Source organism: Crotalus tigris, unplaced genomic scaffold (assembly GCF_016545835.1).
Source record: "Crotalus tigris isolate CLP2741 ecotype Arizona unplaced genomic scaffold, ASM1654583v1 scf7180000018867.1602434, whole genome shotgun sequence".
In the NCBI taxonomy this organism is placed as follows: Eukaryota; Metazoa; Chordata; class Lepidosauria; order Squamata; family Viperidae; genus Crotalus; species Crotalus tigris.
This window is the reverse complement of record NW_024097246.1, coordinates 851,266-868,537: the sequence shown is the minus strand read 5'-3', so window position 1 is coordinate 868,537 and position 17,272 is coordinate 851,266. Positions and strand designations below refer to the sequence as shown.

The window sequence follows — 17,272 nt, the reverse complement described above, 5'->3', positions numbered from 1 at the left end:
GTCTGAGCAGGGGGTTAGACTAGAAGATCTCCAAGGTCCCTTCCAGTTTTGTTATTTTGTTATTCTATGTTTGATGCTCCTTTATGGAAAAGGGCAGAAGTCTTCTCCCTGCATGGAGAAGCTTGACTTGATTACATGATGGTTTACAATTCTCTGTTGCTTCTGAGCTTGGTTTATTTATTATTTATTTATTTATGAGACTTATATACCGCTTTAAGTGCAAGCACTCTCTAAGCGGTGTACACCAGTAAGCAATGTATATATATATATATATATACATTGCCCCCAACAATCTGGGTCCTCATTTTACCTACCCCGGAAGGGTTTATTTCTGAGGTAGGATTCCAAGTCTGAAACATCAGGATCATGAGATTTTACAATTAAGGGATTGCTCTGGTAGATGTAAAGACTTTTGAGCCTCTGGATGGGGTCATCCAATGTATTAAAGTCCATACAAACATGCAATACTAGGGCTTGATATTGTGTTCACACCACATGCAAAACTAACAGCTGGGCATCCTACAACTCACTGAATTACAATCTACCCTGACCTGTTTTTAGGCTAGTCTGACCACACAATTACTCAAAATTGACTAGTGTTTTAAAATGTTTCTTCTCCAAATTTGCATTGTTTTTAGCTAAAGAAAAAAGTGAGGTAGCAAAGCACTCTCAATCCAGCTAGAGAGTATATGTGTATATGTACCAAAACACACCGCATGAATATAACCTTAGATATACTTCTATTTTACCTGGGAGTAAAAATTCAAGGAGTGTTCTCCCATGAAAACCTATTTAGTTAGGATTGCAACCTGTATTGGGGGGAAGAAAAACCCTTAAAATGTGTTTAGATCTTTTCTTACGTCACTTTGACTTTTTTCAGTCTAGTCAGTTTTTGCAATTATACCCTGTAAAAACGTTTATCTCCTGCATGGATGAAAAGGAAGGCCACCCACAGAAAATTTGTCGTGTGTGTGCACGGGCACGCCCAGCAGCAGGGAAGGTCTCCAACTCCTTTTTTGCACAGAAGGAATTCTTCAGCACTCAGGTTGCGCTGCAGAGTTGGTGGTTCATTAACCCTTTCAGGCTGCACAGTCCTTTCTTCCAGTCGGCACAATCTGCGCTGCTCACCACTCTCTTCTTCAGATAAGCACAGGGTCCGTCTCCCTCCACTTCAAAGCTGCAAAGCAATAGAGAGTTGCTGGCATATCTAATTTTGTATGTATTAATAGTAGTAAGGACTGTTATTTGTTCAGTGTTGGGAAAATGAAAACACTATGGCAGGGGTAGACAACCTTGGCTCTTTTATGACTGGTTCGCTCCCTAGAGACTAAAATGGATGATCTGAAACTTGAGCTGGCCACGAACAAGGAGTGTATATCGGAGGTGGTGACCCTTTGAGAGCTGTATGCAACGAAATTTCATTTTGATGTATGCCGATTGGTGTACATTCAAAGTGACAATAAAGTTATTATTATTATTATTCCAATCCAGAGCCTTGGAGCTGTTTGCAATAGACCAGATGTAGACTGAGACAATTACAGAGCTTTTATAACTTCTAACCTCACATGCTTACACATGCTGGTTACTATGATCTTTCACTCCCAAACATCTGCCATATTGTAATGATTTTTTTTTGAAGACTTAATGGAGAGTATGGTCTGAGTATCCAATGGTAGGAAGAACTTACGGGTTTTTGAACAGGGTCCCATCTGGCCATTTCCAGCTCTCTTCAGGACTTCTATGGAGGCCAACCCAGTGGTTAAAGGGCTCCCTGACATTCATGGCACCAATCTGTTTTTGAATTAAAAAAAAGAAACAAAATATGGGTGTCATGGTTCCGACAGATGAAACTCTTCAAAAGAACTTCGAGGCATTGTTTTCCTTAAAGCAGCGGTTTTCAACCTATGGGTCGCGACCCCATTTGGGGTCGACCGACCATTTTACGGGGGTCGCGAAACAACACGATCCGCCATTTTCTCCCCCAGGGGGCGCTGGCTCGCATGCGCTCTGCGCATGGGGGCGCCGCTGTGCATGCGTGCTGCGCGTGGGGGCACCGCCATGCATGCACGCCACGTGTGGGGGCGGCGCCACGCGTGCACGCCGCGCATGGGGGCGCCCCGCGTGCACGCCGCGCATGCGCGGTGCGTCCATGTGACGGAGGTCGCCGTCACACGAAGATTGAGAACCGCTGCCTTAAAGAATCTTTATTATGAGTAGCATAACTTCGGCACTGCATAATCAAAGCCAAAAACTGAATTCCCCTCCCCTGAGCACATAGTATCAAAGCACAATTCCCTCCTCCAATTGACAGTCATAAATCACATTCCTTATCAGCTCTGGTTACAATAACCTTGTTTCTCACGCTAGGTCCAATGTTGTTATGTCTAGCTGGACTCTCCTTCACATTCCCCCTCCCAGCATCATCTAACTCTAAAAGCAAAAGGTAAAAGATGGCTACATTTCCCTTTGTTGTCAATGCAAAAACATCCAATGTTAGCAGTTGACATTTTAGAAATTGAGTTCTGTTTCTTCCATCATCACTCCTCATATATGTGCACATATACGTATATGTTTTATCAACAACGACCATTCATATTCTAAAGAAAATCCACTATCTGGATTGCTTGAATTACACAATCTGCTTCTGGGGTAATAATAGTTTGTAATAGTAGTAAAGTTGCAAGGGACCTTGGAGGTCATCTAGTCCAACCCCCTGCTCCAGTCTCTTCTTAAAAACATCCAGTGTTGGAGCATTTACTGCTTCTGGAGGCAGGCTGTTCCACTGATTAATTGTTCTCACTGTAAGGAAGTTTCTCCTTAGTTCTAGGTTGCTTCTCTCCTTGATTAGTTTCAACCCGTTGCTTCTTGTCCTGCCTTCAGGTGCTTTGGAAAATAGCTTAATTCCCTCTTCTTTATGGCAGCCCCTGAGATTTATTTTATTTTATTTATTTATTTATTTATTTATTTATGAGACTTATATACCGCTTTTAAGTGCAAGCACTCTCTAAGCGGTGTACACCAGTAAGCAATGTATATATGTATATATTTACATTGCCCCCAACAATCTGGGTCCTCATTTTACCTACCTCGGAAGGATGGAAGGCTGAGTCAACCTTGAGCCGGTGACATTTGAACCGCTGACCTGCTGAGCACAGTCAGCTAAAGTGGCCTGCAGTACTGCACTCGTAACTGCTGCACCACCTCGGCTCATATTGGAATATTGGAATACTGCTATCATGTCCCCCCCTCATCCTTCTCTTCGTTAAACTAGACATACCAGAGGATAAAGCAACATCTGGAATGAGATTTAAATTCCTGGAATATCCTGGAAAGATAACGACAGGCTCTTATTTCATAAAAGAGTGAAAGAGTAGGCAGGTCTGATTGAGCGTAACTGCAGATAACAATTTTGACAGATTCTTCTCTTACCAGTTTCTCTAGATCCCCAAAGACAGCCAAGGTGGCCCCAAAGGAGAGACAATGATTCTGACTAGCATTCCAGGTGTCTTTGGTTTCCATAACATGATAGCAATTTCCTTGGTTGTTGTGCCAGCCCGTTGGGCAACAGGAAGTGGTGGCAGCAGCAGAAGGCAAATGAGGTTTAGCTTCTGAAAATACAAATTCATGTTATTTAATAGATTATTATCCTCAGCCCTTTATTTAGGAACAGAGGTGGGGAACTATGGCCCCTTTATGACTTGTGGATTTCAACTCCCAGAATTCCTGAGCTAGCATGGGACTCAACTCCCAGAATTCCTCAGCATGGCCAGCTCAGGAATTCTGGGAATTGAAGTCTACAAGTCCTAAAAGGGCCATAGTTCCCCACTCCTGATTTAGAAGAACGTTTCTCAGCTTTGTGAATTTCTAGGTGCATGAACTTCAACTCCCAGAATTCCACAGTCAACATGGCCACTGATAAGAATTCTGCATAATATAGTTCTATCAATCATCTGTCTGAACATCCATTATACTAAACCTAGTTTTATTTTAACTACAGTTGGTTGAATGGACCTAACATAGGGTTTGATGTACATTTGGCTGTAAGCAAGAACAACCGCTGAGCAAAAAGAACAAAGAGAGGCAAATATTATTATACCTCATTGCACAGCCAGTCAGATGTTTTGACTGGATCTGGCACCTACTGATTCCTTCCCAAGGATCTGAGATAGGCAGATGTTGTTTGAAGGCATGAAAGATATTCTCACAAAATATACGTTGTTCCAAGTAAAGCTCCCTGAGATGGAGATTTTGTCAAAGCTGATGATATTCAAGTGATGCCTCAGTTGTTTTGGGCTTCCACTCAAGGTACCTATCACTATTTCTGCTATATTTGCTTTCTTTATAATAACATTATTATTATTACAGAATTAGGGAAACGCTTTTATTTGAACACCAACATCTCCGTATATTTTGGAAGTCTGCAGCTATCCTTCCCCAAAATGATCTCATTACAGGAAAAAAAAGTAAACACCGTCACAGCAAAAGACAAATAACTTCTTTAGCAAAAAACAACAAAAAACCCAAATAAATTATTGTGTCAAATTATGTTCCTCAGAAGCTAGGAATAATAATTAAAAACAATTATCTGGGGCTCGATTTTACAAAAGAAAAAAAAATGAGTTGTTGCAAGTTTTCATATTGGTAGTATGACAAAGTGGATTTTAAGACCTTCTCCTTAGAACAGTGTAATTTTGGGGCAGTTGTTTCAAACAGACAGTGTCTTGGCTTCCCTTTTATGACCTTAGTTTGACACAGATGTCAGATAAGGAGGCGCACCAGATAAACGGCTGCTGGAGCTGAGCAATCTGCCAGGACAGGAATCATTAAAGTGGTTTCACATTTTTTCCTTCCCAATTACAAAAATATTTATTTCAAAGATGATTTGCTGCAAACAAAAGAAAAACGTGTAGGCTCACTCTGATATTCTCCAAACTCTGTGCAGAGTTCAGGGATTCACTGCTGTTCCCCAACCTAAAAGAGATTGCTGGGATTTGTATCCATAGTCTGTGGGGCTTTCTGGATGTGTGATTCCCACTGAATTACAATGCGGGAAAGCAATGAACAACACTCTGCTCTAAGCAACTGCCTGCTTGCATGATGGGTGATGTTCTCCAGAATAAGAAAGAAAGACAAAGGAAAACCCAATATTTTCATAAACTAACTTCAGTAATGTTGTACCCTAAAAAGTAAACTGCCTGTTATGTGGGAAGTTATTTGAAATATTTCTCAAAACAAAACTGCAAACGATGTGTGCGTGGACAGAGACAGGTAGTCCTCGACTTAATTGAGCCCAACATTTCTGCTGCTAAGCAAGACAGTTAAGTGAGTTTTGCCCTATTTTACGACCTGCAATGGTTATTCAGTGAATCACTGCGGTTGTTAAGTTAATAACCTTGTTGTTAAAGGAACCAATTGACTTTGCTTGTCAGAAGATTGCAAAAGGGGATCACATGAGCAATGAGCAATAGTGCAATCGTCATAAATATGAGTCAGTCGCCAAGTATCTGAATTTTGATCATGTGCAACATGGGGATGCTGCAATGGTCGTAAGTGTGAAAAACGGTCCTAAGTCATTTTTCCCAGTGCTGTAGTAGAGTCCATAGGGCAGTAGTGGCAAAACTTTTAGAGACCGAGTGCCCAAATTACAACCCAAAACCCACTTATGTATTGCCGGGTGCCAGGTGGGTGTGGCCCACTGGGTGGGCGTGGCTGTGGTGGTCATGGCAGACTGGGTGGGTGTGGCCAAGGTGGGCATGGTCACCTTGATGTTGCTTGTGGGGAGGGATGTCTGTGGGAGCCGGGCAGGGTTGGGGGACATCCAGGGGGTCTCTGGCAGGTGGGGCAGTGGACAGAAGGCTCGTCCTGTGGGGTGAGGTGAGCCAAGGTGAGGTAGGGCGGGGGTGCCATTGTCGCAAGGCAAGGCAGGGGCCAGGATGGTTGCTGCCTGACACCATCGGCCCCCCCACACAGAGGCCAGTGAGCGCATGGGGGCTGGCAGTGTCTGTCAGCAGCCACAGCCTGCCAGCCCCTTGACCAGTACACTCTGGGGCTCCGCAGTGCGCCACCAGCAATTCAGAGAAGCTGCCTCTGAGCAGGACAGCCAGCCAACAGCTGAGGAGGAGATGCAGTGGGTCGTGCCCAGGAAAAGGAGAGCATGCGAGGCCGGGAGGGATGAGATGAGGGGGAGGGAAACCAGCCATGCTGGGATGCATCCGGCCACATGGGACCTCAGCAAGTTAACAGGTGGCTGGTTGAAGAGGGACGGTTGCCATCTCTGGAGCATGGCACATGTGCCCACAGAGAGGGCTCTGAGTGCCACCTCTGGCATGCGTGCCATAGGTTCGCCACCACTGCCATAGGGTCTGAACAGAAGATATGGCTGCCTTGAACACTAGGCCTTCTTCTCACATTGATACTGGATCTTTTTGTTAAGGTGGGGATCCAGGATTAGGATATTTTCTTTTGAAGGGCCTCAACTTACCATCACTAAATGAATTGTTGTAAGTTGAGGACTGCCTGTATTATTCCAAAGGATGAAACTTGGATAGATGAATAGGGAACATGAGTCTGTCACTCACTTGTGAAAACGAAGATGGTGGTTACCAAGCCCACAATCTGAATGACAAAGAGTATGAGGACAATCCACGTAATTGAGTTCTTGACCCTTGTGTTGGGTTGGGTGCCTACAAAGGAAAAGATCATATGTCATTATAATTTATTTTTGATTGCATTTTTAAAAAGACTTTTCTTCCCAGGAAGCTTAGAAATGGCTTAGTCATGCAGTGTTTCTCAGTCTTGATAACTTTAAGGCATGTGAACTTCAACTCCCAGAATTCCACAGCCAGCATTGCTGGCTGTGGAATTCTGGGAGTTGAAGTCCACATGCCTTAAAATTGTCAAGGTTGAGAAACACTGGTTAGTGGATCCTGTACTACCTTGGCAACAGTTTCATGCCCCTTCAAAGCACCCATTATTGAGATTAAACATAGGTGTGATCAGAAAGGCTGTCAGTTTCTTTTTTCTTCCTTCCTTTCTCTCAACTGTATTTAACATCTTGTTGAATAAACAGTTCTTAACAGATCAAATGTTTGCATTCTGCTTGATTAATCCAACCTGAGTTGGCTTAATAAATATGTACTTCAAGGTGTCTCTCTACTAATTATTTCAGCAGGTTGTCCTTGAGATCTAGACCACAAACCATAACTTCAAAGAGTCAGATAAGTAAACAGACACTTCTAAATCACTGGGGAGCTTGCTGTGCTCCAGATGTGGCTAAAGCAGTGGTTCTCAACCTGTGGGTCGGGACCCCATTTGGGGTCAAACGACCATTTCACGGGGGTTGCCAAACAATGCAGCCCGCCATTTTTCCCTCCCTTTTCCTTAGCTATGCTACTCCCTTTTATTCTATTGGCTTTTGAAAGCCAATAGAATAGACTCTCTTGAATAGAGTCTAATTCTATTGGCTTTCAAAAGCCAATAGGAATTGTCCAGGCTGTCTCTGCCCTGCTGAGCCTGCCAAAAGTCCCATTCTGCAAACGGTGCTGCACCAGTTGAGTAGTCCTCGACTTATAACCGGTTGAGTAGTCCTTGACTTACGACCGGTTGGGGGTCGTGGCATTAAAAAGGTTGAGAACCATTGGGCTAAAGTAAGACTCTCAGCATGTCTCCCCATGGTCTGGCTGTCTGTGGCTGCTCAGAGGTAATGGTGAGCATCATCTGGAAGGCAATATGGAACCTGCTGTAAAAGGTGCCCCAGTCACCTCAGTGATGGGACACACCCTGTGCTCATAAAACATTATATGTCTATGGATGAGTCTCAATCCTCCAGGTCATGATTGCCCCAGAGGTGCTTTTTCTAAAAGACAACTGGACTTTCTTGGGTTTTTTTTTTATTTGAAAACATTTCACTTCTCACCCAAGAAGCTTCTTCAGTTATAACTGACTGGTGAGGAATGGAAGGATTTGTATTCTTTGCAGTCATCCATTGTTAGATCTCTGAGAGTCACTGAGTCCACTTAGAAATTTTATGTATCCTCAAAATCAGTTGACTCAGAGTGTAAACAAGCGTGGAACCTTCTTGGGAATGCTGAAAGGACAAGGTTCCACACCTGTTTACACTTCTGATTTGGCCTAGATTAATTCCCAGAGTCTCTATTAAGCCAAACTAGTTCCTTGGATGACAAGCAAATAAGGAAGGATGCATTATGTATTAAGAATTTTTTGGAGAGCTTCTGATTTCTTAGCACCCAGTTGTGACCACATGGAACTGGAGCATATACAATAATGGCAAATAGAATAGAACAGAGGTCCCCAAACCCCGGCCTGTGGACCAGCAATGGGCTGTGGCATGGCAGAAACCAGGCCACACAAACAAGCAAAGCCCCATCCGCGGGATGCAGGCAGAACACAAAACCACATCCCTTCCGGTCTGCGGAAAAATCTCTCCACAGAACCGGTTTTATGGTGCCCAAAAGGTTGAGGGTCTCTGGAGTAGAACATTGTTTCTCAATCTCAGCAACTTCTAGACGTGTGGACTTCAACTCCCAGAACTGCCCAGCCAGGATAGCTGGCTGGTGAATTCTGGGAGTTGAAGTCCACACATCTTCGCCTTACTGAGGTAGAGCTACAGGACCTTGGAGAGCTCCAACTTGAAAGCTTGTTCCATGGAGTTTGGTGCTCAGTGGAGTCATTCAATCTTCCTATAGCAGGGGTAGGCAACCTTGGCTCTTTTATGATTCGTGGACTTCAATTCCCAGAATTCCTGAGCCAACCATGCTGAGGGGAAAGAGAGAGGTTTCCAAGCTGAGCCATGCTGGCTTAGGAATTCTGGGAGTTGAAGTCCACGAGTCATAAAAGAGCCAAGGTTGCCTACCCCTGTCCAACAGCAATCACGCACAGCCAAATGTCTGAGCATGTATTCAGAAGAAAAACTCTTAGTACTAAGTTCAGGACCATCTTTCCTCTTGGCTGACAACTGGAGCAGCCTAGAAATTCCCAGGATCCAAACAGTGAAATTGTCTCCCTGCAGTGCAGAGGAATATCCCACAATGCCAAGTGCCTTTTACCTGCTTCCTTCTTTTCTTCCAAGCTGAAGTCCACCCACTGCTCAACAGTTGCAGGTTTATTGTCTTTCTTGTCATCTTTGTTCCCATCAGTTGCCCCTCCTTCGAAAAATAAAGTGAAATTAGACATCTACTCTGCCTGAAGTAACATAAAGCTTCTTCCCTCTTGATTCTTGCAGATTCTATCACAGGGGACTTCAAACTTGGCCCTTATATGACTTGTGGACTTCAACTCCCAGAATTCCTCAGCCAGCCTGCCTGGCTGAGGAATTCTGGGAGTTGAAGTCTACAAGTCATAAAAGGGCCAAGTTTGAAGACCCCGGTTCTATCACATCATAGTGCCAGAAGTTAGCAGGGGGAGCTTACTTCGGAGGTAGGGAAATCTTACATATAGGTAGCCCTTGAATTACAACGGTTATAATTTGAAGTTACAACTGCACTGAAAAAATGATTTATGACCTTTTTTCATACTTGCGACCATTGCAGCATCCCCATGGTCACCTGATCAAAATTCAGATGCTTGACAACTGACTCATGTTTAGGATGGTTGCAGTGTCCCGGATCATGTGATCGCTTTGGCGATCTTCTGACAAGCAAAGTCAACGGGGAAGCCAGATTCGCTTAACAACCAGGTTACAAAGTTAGCAACTGCAGTGATTCACTTAACAACGGTGGCAAGAAAGGTCATAAAATGGGTCCAAAAACTCAACAACTGTCTTGCTTAGCAACAGAAAGTTTGGATTCAGTTGTGGTCATGAGCTGAGGACTACCTGTATTGGTATCTGGAACTAAATCCAAATGAACCTAAATGTTGTGGATGTCGGCCAAGTACTGTAAACCTGGCAAAGCCACTTTTTGAAGGAAGTAGAGGCAAATCTGTCCATTAACTACTTCAACGTAATGCCATCTTTTCCTACTGCGCAATCCCAGGAAAACAGAGGCAAAAGCTGCAGACGTGTGAAACTTGCACCCACACCTTCTGAACTATTTGCACCTAAATTTAATCCTGGCTGAAACAAGATAAGAGAAGAGTCCAGAGCCTCTTGGCTGGAGAATCCTGAGAGTTGAGGTCCACACATCTTAAAATTGCTAAGTCTGAGAAACACTGTTCCAGGCATGGAGATTCCTGACCCACTGGGTACACTAGCTATATCTGTGTGAAGTTCTTGTACAATAATGTTTTTAAACGTGGTGGATTATTGTGCCATGCCAGTAACAATATGCATGTCACCAAGCAAAACTGTTGGTGGCTTAGAAGTAGAATAGAATAGAGTATAGAATAGAATAGAGCTGGAAGGGATCTTGGAGGTCTTCTAGTCTAGCCCCCTGCTCAAGCAGGAGAACCTACACCATCTCAGACAAGTGACTGTCCAGTCTCTTCTTAAAGAGGGATGGAGCGCCCACGATTTCTGAAGGCGAGCCGTTCCAGTGGTTAATTGTCCTCACTTTTTGGAAGTTTTTCCTTAATTCCAGATTGCTTCTCTCTTTGATCAGTTTCCAATCATTGTTTCTTGTTCTGCCCTCTGGTGCTTTGGAGACTAATTTAACCCCCTCTTTTTTGTGGCAGCCCCTCAAATACTGGAATACTGCTATCATGTCACCCCTATTTCTTCTTTTCTTTAGACTTTAGATTTGGTAGATCTGGTAGAGGAAGGAGAGAAACTTATTTTAGAGCTTCTGGGTGGTTGGTTCAAGCATTTGACAGAATTTGCAATTCAGTGAAAGGAACCTCACTTTGGAAATTTCTTTTGTGGACTGATATTTAGGATTAGCCTCAGTTTTTTGTAACACTGAGAATCAGAATTTTGTGTGTATAAATTTTTTTTTTGAAGGTGAAATTATCCAGCTTCCTGTCTTATTATAATTTTTCTCCAGGCTTCCTTCTATTTCTTTGGTGGGCCAGTCAAGCAAACAGTCATCTTACGCAGGTAGTCCTTGACTTATAACCGTTCACTTAGTGACCATTCAGTGTTACAACGGCACTTAAAAAAGCGACTTATAACTATGTTTCACATTTACCTTTTTCTATGAAGTCTTCTTTGTTTATGTTTGAAAACTCTACCATGGAAGCATCGGTTGGCTGTGATTTTGGAAAACCGTCTTTTCCCCTAGGGAGAGAGGAAATTCATGATATAAAGGATATGTAATCGAAGAAGATCCAAACATTTGCCTTTTCCTATGATGGACTGTAGAGTAGAATATAATGCGATTATTTGACTAAACTGTATTCATAAAAGTTAGCAGTAGAAATGCAGGTAATCCTCAACTTACAACAGTTCACTTAGTGACTGTTCAAAGTTACGGCACTGAAAAAGTGACCTATGACCATTTTTCACACTTACAACCTTTGTAGCATCCCCAGGATCATGTGATCAAAATGCACAGACTTGGCAACTGGTTCATAACTTATAACCGTTGCTGTGTCCCAAGGTCACGTGACCCCCTTTGCGACTGTCTGACAAGCAAAGTCAACGGGGGAAGCCAGATTGACTTAACCACTGTGTTACTAGCTTATCAACTGCAGTGATTCAGTTAACAACTGTGGCAAGAAAGGTTGTAAAATAGGGCAAAACTCACTTAACAAATGTCTCCCTTAACAACAGAAATTTGGGGCCCAATTGTGGTTGTTAGTCAAGGACTACCTGTACTGTCTAAAGTAGCCTGTCAATAACATGGCAATCAGGCGCTATAAATAAGTAGAGTAGAGTGGAGTAGAGTAGAGTAGAATAGAGTAGAGTAGAATAGAATAGAATAGAATAGATCTGGAAGGGACCCTGGAGGTCTTCTAGTCCAGCCCCCTGCTCAAGCAGGAGGACCTATACCAGTGATGGCGAACCTTTTAGAGACTGAGTGCCCCAAAACCACCCCACACCCGTCCACCCACAGGGCCACTCACCGCCTCCATAGCCCGCCACAGCTGATTGCCCAGGTGGCCCAGCAGCACCAGGGCAGCCATGCCCTCTGCCTGCACCCCACAGAATCATCTACAAGCGATGGGGTGCAAGGGCAGAGTCTTGTCCTCACTGCTCAGCTGCCATGTCCTTGGCTACACTGCTCTGCATGGGCTGCGCCCGGGGGTGACTTTCTTCCAGGTGGCTGCTGGTGAGGGGGCCACGCGGGGAGGCGAGGCTGGGGTGACGGCTCATGTGCCCACAGAGAGGGCTCTGAGTGCCCCCTCTGGCACGCGTGCCATAGGTTCGCCACCACTGACCTATACCATCTCAGACAAGTGACTGTCCACTCTCTTTTTAAAAACCTCCAGTGATGGGGCACCCACGATTTCTGGGGGCAAACTGTTCCTCTGGTTGATTGTCCTCACTGTCAGGAAGTTTCTCCTTCATTCCAGGTTGCTTCTCTCTTTGATCAGTTTCCAACCATTGTTTCTCGTCCTTCCCTCTGGTGCTTTGGTGAACAACCTGACCCCTTCTGCCTTGTGGCAGCCCCTCAGATACTGGAATACTGCTATCATGTCTCATAAAGAAGGATCAAAATGGCTTTCTTGACTGAGTTTAGCACCTGGTTATTTCAGACTTCAGGTTCATATTGTTTCCTTGATAACAACACCGAAGTGGATTGATTACCTACCTTCACTCTAAGAAGGTTTTTTTTTTTTTTCATCAGCTTCCCAAATTAACTCAGACTTCTCATCCAGGTACTCAGCAAGTCTGGGTCTTATCTAGCTTTCCAGGCTGGCCAAGAACTGTCACAGGATGGGAGCTCTTAGCTCTAGAGATGGAAAGCGACAGCCTATAAGAGGCAGGCTGGTTTTGTTGGACCTGGTATGAGCTAAGCTCATCTATGAGCTGGCATTGGATGGAACCAGTGAGATACATCCATCTGCTGCAGGTCTAGATTTGAAAGTCTCAAAGGGTGGCGTGAAAGGCGAGGTGAGTGGCATACAAATCAAACAAACAAATGCCCCAACATGTTGGCGCATCGGCAAGAAAACACTTACCCATTCAAGACATTTCCAGTAGCCTAGGGAAAAAAGAAGGAGGTAAAGTATTATGGGATGCCTTGAATTTTTCTTTTGCAAAAAAGTCAAATAAGAGACAATTGTCACCTTATTAATGTCAGCCAGTTTGGTCTAGTTCAGGAGTAGGCAACCTTGGCTCTTTCATGACTCGTGGACTTCAACTCCCAGAATTCCTGAGCCAGCCATGCTGAGGGGAAAGGGAGAGGTTTCCAAGCTGAGCCATGCTGGCTCAGGAATTCTGGGAGTTGAAGTCCAGTTGTATAAAAGAGCCAAGGTTGCCTACCCCTGGTCTAGTTAATGGTTAAGGCATCAGGCTAGTCCTGTTTTAAGCATGAAAAACTCTCTGGGTTACTTTGGGCCAATCACTTTCTCTCAGCCCAACCCACAGGGTTGTTGTGGAGAAAATAGAAGGAATATTAGGTATGTTTGCTGCCTTGAGTTACTTATAAAATTAATAACAATGGGACAGAAATAAAAACATAAAAATATATAATAATTTAGCTCTGTTTTTCAATCCTGGACTTTGGATACAGCATGATATGATACTAAACCATATTACATATTATGTTAACGTCAAGTTAATTTTATGTTGTATTGTATTGTATAATATATTGGACTGTACTGTACTGTACTGTATTGTATTGTATTGTATTGTATCGAATCCATATTTTGGTTGAGAAGAACTTTGGTGCAAAGACAAAAAGATCTAAACTCCCTCATTCCCCTCCCCAATGTTATTTTTAAGTCAAACACTTCTGCAGTTGCTGTGGAATCTTTTGACAATATGATATCCATATTTCACATTTTTCAATCCCAGATGAGGGTTATATATAATGGGGGGGGGAAATAATCACAATTACCATGATGGATGCATATTGTACTTTTGCTGCAGCAAATATTTTTTAATCAGTCAGTTTGTTGTGACGAATAATAAATAAAACAAGTGAAAGTGAACTGGACTACTCTAATGAACATCATGTGGAGCTGCCCTTGGAGACTGTTTGGAGACTGGTGCAGATGATGGCTTTTCTATTGGTAAAAGATATCCAGAGGATTTTATCCCAGGGGTATTTAGGGACTGGCTCCCTATTGTCTTAGATACCTTGTTTTGAAGAATTATGCTGGCTTACCTGATTTTCTGGTTGATTCCTGGAAATGACAGTATGTGCCGCATGATCCCAGGATTTTCTGCAGAGTGAACAAAGGGGAACTTGATCCTCCAAACAGAAATGACTTAAGTCTTCTTTATGTATCATGCACACCTCTTGAGTTGACCAATTTGTTTCATCTACAGTTGCCTGTCTGACGGCTTCTTTCATTTTCCCCAGAAATTCTGTGGATCCCTGCTTGTTTTTCAATGAATCTCCTGTACAACTTGAACAAGGCGCTTTCTCTTTTACTTCATCCTCCAAGGATTGGCTGATGCACGTTAGAGAAGAGTTCACCCCACAGAATGGAGTGATTGGAGGTTGACAGTTGGTCAAACCAATCAAACAAACAGTTTCCCCTGTAGAAGGGCTTGAAGATGTGATCTTCTCCTGGTTCCCTAAGGAGGAAAACAGCAGAAATGTGGACTCATCCAAGAGAAGTTATAATGTATTCATATATTGTAAAATTGGAGTGCTTGTGGGTTGGGCCCCCTCTTTGTGTTCTTTCTAATGCGGTGTGTGTAACTATGGCAACTTTATGACCTGTGAACTTCAACTCCCAGAATTCCTGAGCCATCATGGCTGCTCAGGAATTCTGGGAGGTGAAGTCCACCCAGATTGTAAATTTGCCATACTTGCTCATCCCTGTTCTAAGGTCAGATAGATTATAGATTTAACCAACAGATATTTTTTTTCTCAGAAACTATCTTGAGTGATTTCTGCTCCTTAGGGGAAAATAGCATACATTAAACAATTATTTATTTGTCTTCTGGGAGGAGGCTTTACAGTATCCAAAGCAGAACAACTAAATTCTGTAATAGCTTTATACTATATAGCAGGGTGTCAAACTTCCGGATGCGTCATGCCGAAACTGCACCCACCCTATTGCCGGCAATGGAAAAAAAGTCACAATACATTGCGACATGTCACATGATGTTGCGAGTTTGATACTCCTTATAGTATCAACTCTCAAGACTTTTTTTTCTGATGTATACACATAAACATACACATACATATTCTTTTGAGAGCTGGCATCAGTATTTCATCTTTTAATGTGTGCCAGTGTGTTCACAGAAAAAAGTAACGATAAAGATTATCTTATTCCTTGTCAGAACTTTCATAATAATAAAAGTTGTTCTTACTTTCTACTTGATTCAGTATACATATGGAGAAGTTAATATCCATATGTAGGAAAAATCCTGAGACATTTATTGGAGAACAGGAATATGTAATTCTTCTTTATTAAAACAGTGACAACAAGAACCACAAGTGCTCCATGAAAGTAGAATGGGAAGATAATACTTAAAATAGTGATAAGCAAGTTTGAATACCACATGCTCGGTTTTATGTTCTAAGCCTTACAGCTATGTTTAAGTCCACGCCAAAAATATGCATTGTCTTACCCATATAGTCAATGATCTGAGATGAAAGTTATAGTTCCAGCGTCAGTCCTGTGATGTATGTGCATATGTATTTCTATTTTACTTGTGGCTATGTAGCTTTGTACTAGATGTTAATAAGGTGTGCAAAGAAAGATAAGCCATGAAAGATCTACAGGGGATTTAACTACACGCCTGCCCCAAAGCCTTTCAGTGGGTTTTGCATACAGATCTTTTGACTCAGCTGTTATCAAGGATCACTCCCTGCTTATCTTTCAAAAAGCATATGTCTAAATTAAGGCTATACCCTCGCTATTAGCTATCAGGAAGCTGCACAGGAGCTGCTGACAATATACAAGTATGTGTTTGTTTCAGCTAACAATTGCCTTGCCGGTCTTTTTTCTTAGAATGCTAGCATTTAACAATAGCTCGTATAATTGTCTTCTGCCAGAATATCTTAACAACTTAATTCATCGCTTCTCAGACTCCAGAAAGCAGCTGTTTGTGTCTTGCTTTGCTCTGGTTTTGCTGCTTCTCCTTAGTCTCTCAGCCTCACAAAGATGACGCAGAAAAGTCCGTGAATTGTCTCTCTTCCTGGATTCTATGAGGGGCAGAGCACGTATGGATCCTTCTCAAAAAACAGTTCAGCTCTCAAGACTGTTTTTCCCAACGTTAGGACTCAGGTAAGAAAGATCATCTTCTCATCCACACAGGTAATCCTTGATTTATGACGGTAATGGAGCTTGCCAAACAGGTCACCCACATGACTGGCCTGATTTTGTTATCTTTTTTGTGGTGGTCGTAAGATGAATGTCATGATTGTAAAGAGAATCCATTGCTTGCTGTAGACCGGTTTTGCCGAAAACTGGAAGTAAATGCCAGTTATCAGCAAAGCTGTTGTAAAATGGGGTCATATGACTATTGGATGATGCAAAAAGTTGCAAATGGGAGCCAGTTGCCAAGATCCCTATAAGTAATTGCTTGGCTGCAGGGGTTGTGATAGTGGCAGCCACCCTGTAGCTTTTCCGGGATCCATCATAACTTTGAAGGTTTGCTGAGTGACTGGTCATAAGTTAAGGAATGACCTGTACTTAACAAACAGGAAGTCAGAAATAGCTGGCTATTATCAGCAGCCCCTTTCAAAATGAAGTCCTGGTTATAATGGGTACAGGTAAGTAGATGGACATGCAACCCCATAACACAAAGCCCTATCCTTTTGGTACATGTAATAATAATAATAAAGTTGGAAGGGACCCTGGAGGTCATCTAGTCCAACCCCCTGCTCAGGCAGGAAACCCTATACCAGTGGTGGTGAACCTATGGCACGTGTGCCAGAGGCGGCACTCAGAGCCCTCTCTGTGGGCACATGTGCCGTTGCCCCAATCTTGCACAACCCTCTCCTCACCAGCAGCCCCCCTGGAGGAGAGTCGCCCCTGAGCGTGGACCACATGGAGCAGCGCAGCCAAGGACATGGCAGCCAGGCAGCGTAGACAACACTCTGCCATTCATGGCCCATCATACACAGTTGATGCTGCGGGGCATGGGCAGAGGTCATAGCCGCCATGCAGTGGGCCCTGGAGGTGGTGAGTGGCCCTGTAGCCAGATGGGGTGGGGGATGGGTGGGGGCAGAGCAGGGGTGGAGCGGGGGCAGGAGCGAGCCAGTTTTGGGGCACTTGGTCTGTAAAAGGTTCGCCATCACTGCCTATA

At 43.5% G+C, this 17,272-nt stretch overlaps 1 protein-coding gene and 1 long non-coding RNA gene across 4 annotated transcripts in view; one reads left to right on the top strand and one right to left on the bottom strand.

Moving 5' to 3' along the window:
* Positions 1–425: 425 nt before the first annotated feature.
* The window catches only part of LOC120314235 (C-type lectin domain family 2 member D-like), a 21,386-nt gene continuing 4,539 nt past the window's right edge, over positions 426–17,272 (bottom strand). The window contains exons 1-9 of one of the 2 annotated variants that reach the window (XM_039357106.1): positions 15,590–15,678; positions 14,169–14,584; positions 13,018–13,040; positions 11,082–11,170; positions 9,066–9,164; positions 6,579–6,683; positions 3,430–3,608; positions 1,688–1,791; positions 426–1,177 (exon numbers count right to left, since the gene is read on the bottom strand). In XM_039357106.1, the coding sequence (XP_039213040.1) occupies positions 1,042–1,177; positions 1,688–1,791; positions 3,430–3,608; positions 6,579–6,683; positions 9,066–9,164; positions 11,082–11,170; positions 13,018–13,040; positions 14,169–14,584; positions 15,590–15,593 (1,155 nt within the window). In that variant the 5' untranslated portion in view covers positions 15,594–15,678 and the 3' untranslated portion in view covers positions 426–1,041. Of the gene's footprint in view, positions 1,178–1,687; positions 1,792–3,429; positions 3,609–6,578; positions 6,684–9,065; positions 9,165–11,081; positions 11,171–13,017; positions 13,041–14,168; positions 14,585–15,589; positions 15,679–17,272 lie in introns of those variants that run through there. The other variant, XM_039357107.1, reaches the window with a different exon arrangement.
* The window catches only part of LOC120314236, a 22,508-nt gene continuing 21,024 nt past the window's right edge, over positions 15,789–17,272 (top strand). For both annotated transcript variants that reach the window (XR_005558379.1, XR_005558378.1), the window contains exon 1: positions 15,789–16,248. This is a non-coding gene — a long non-coding RNA (uncharacterized LOC120314236). The remainder of the gene's footprint in view (positions 16,249–17,272) is intronic.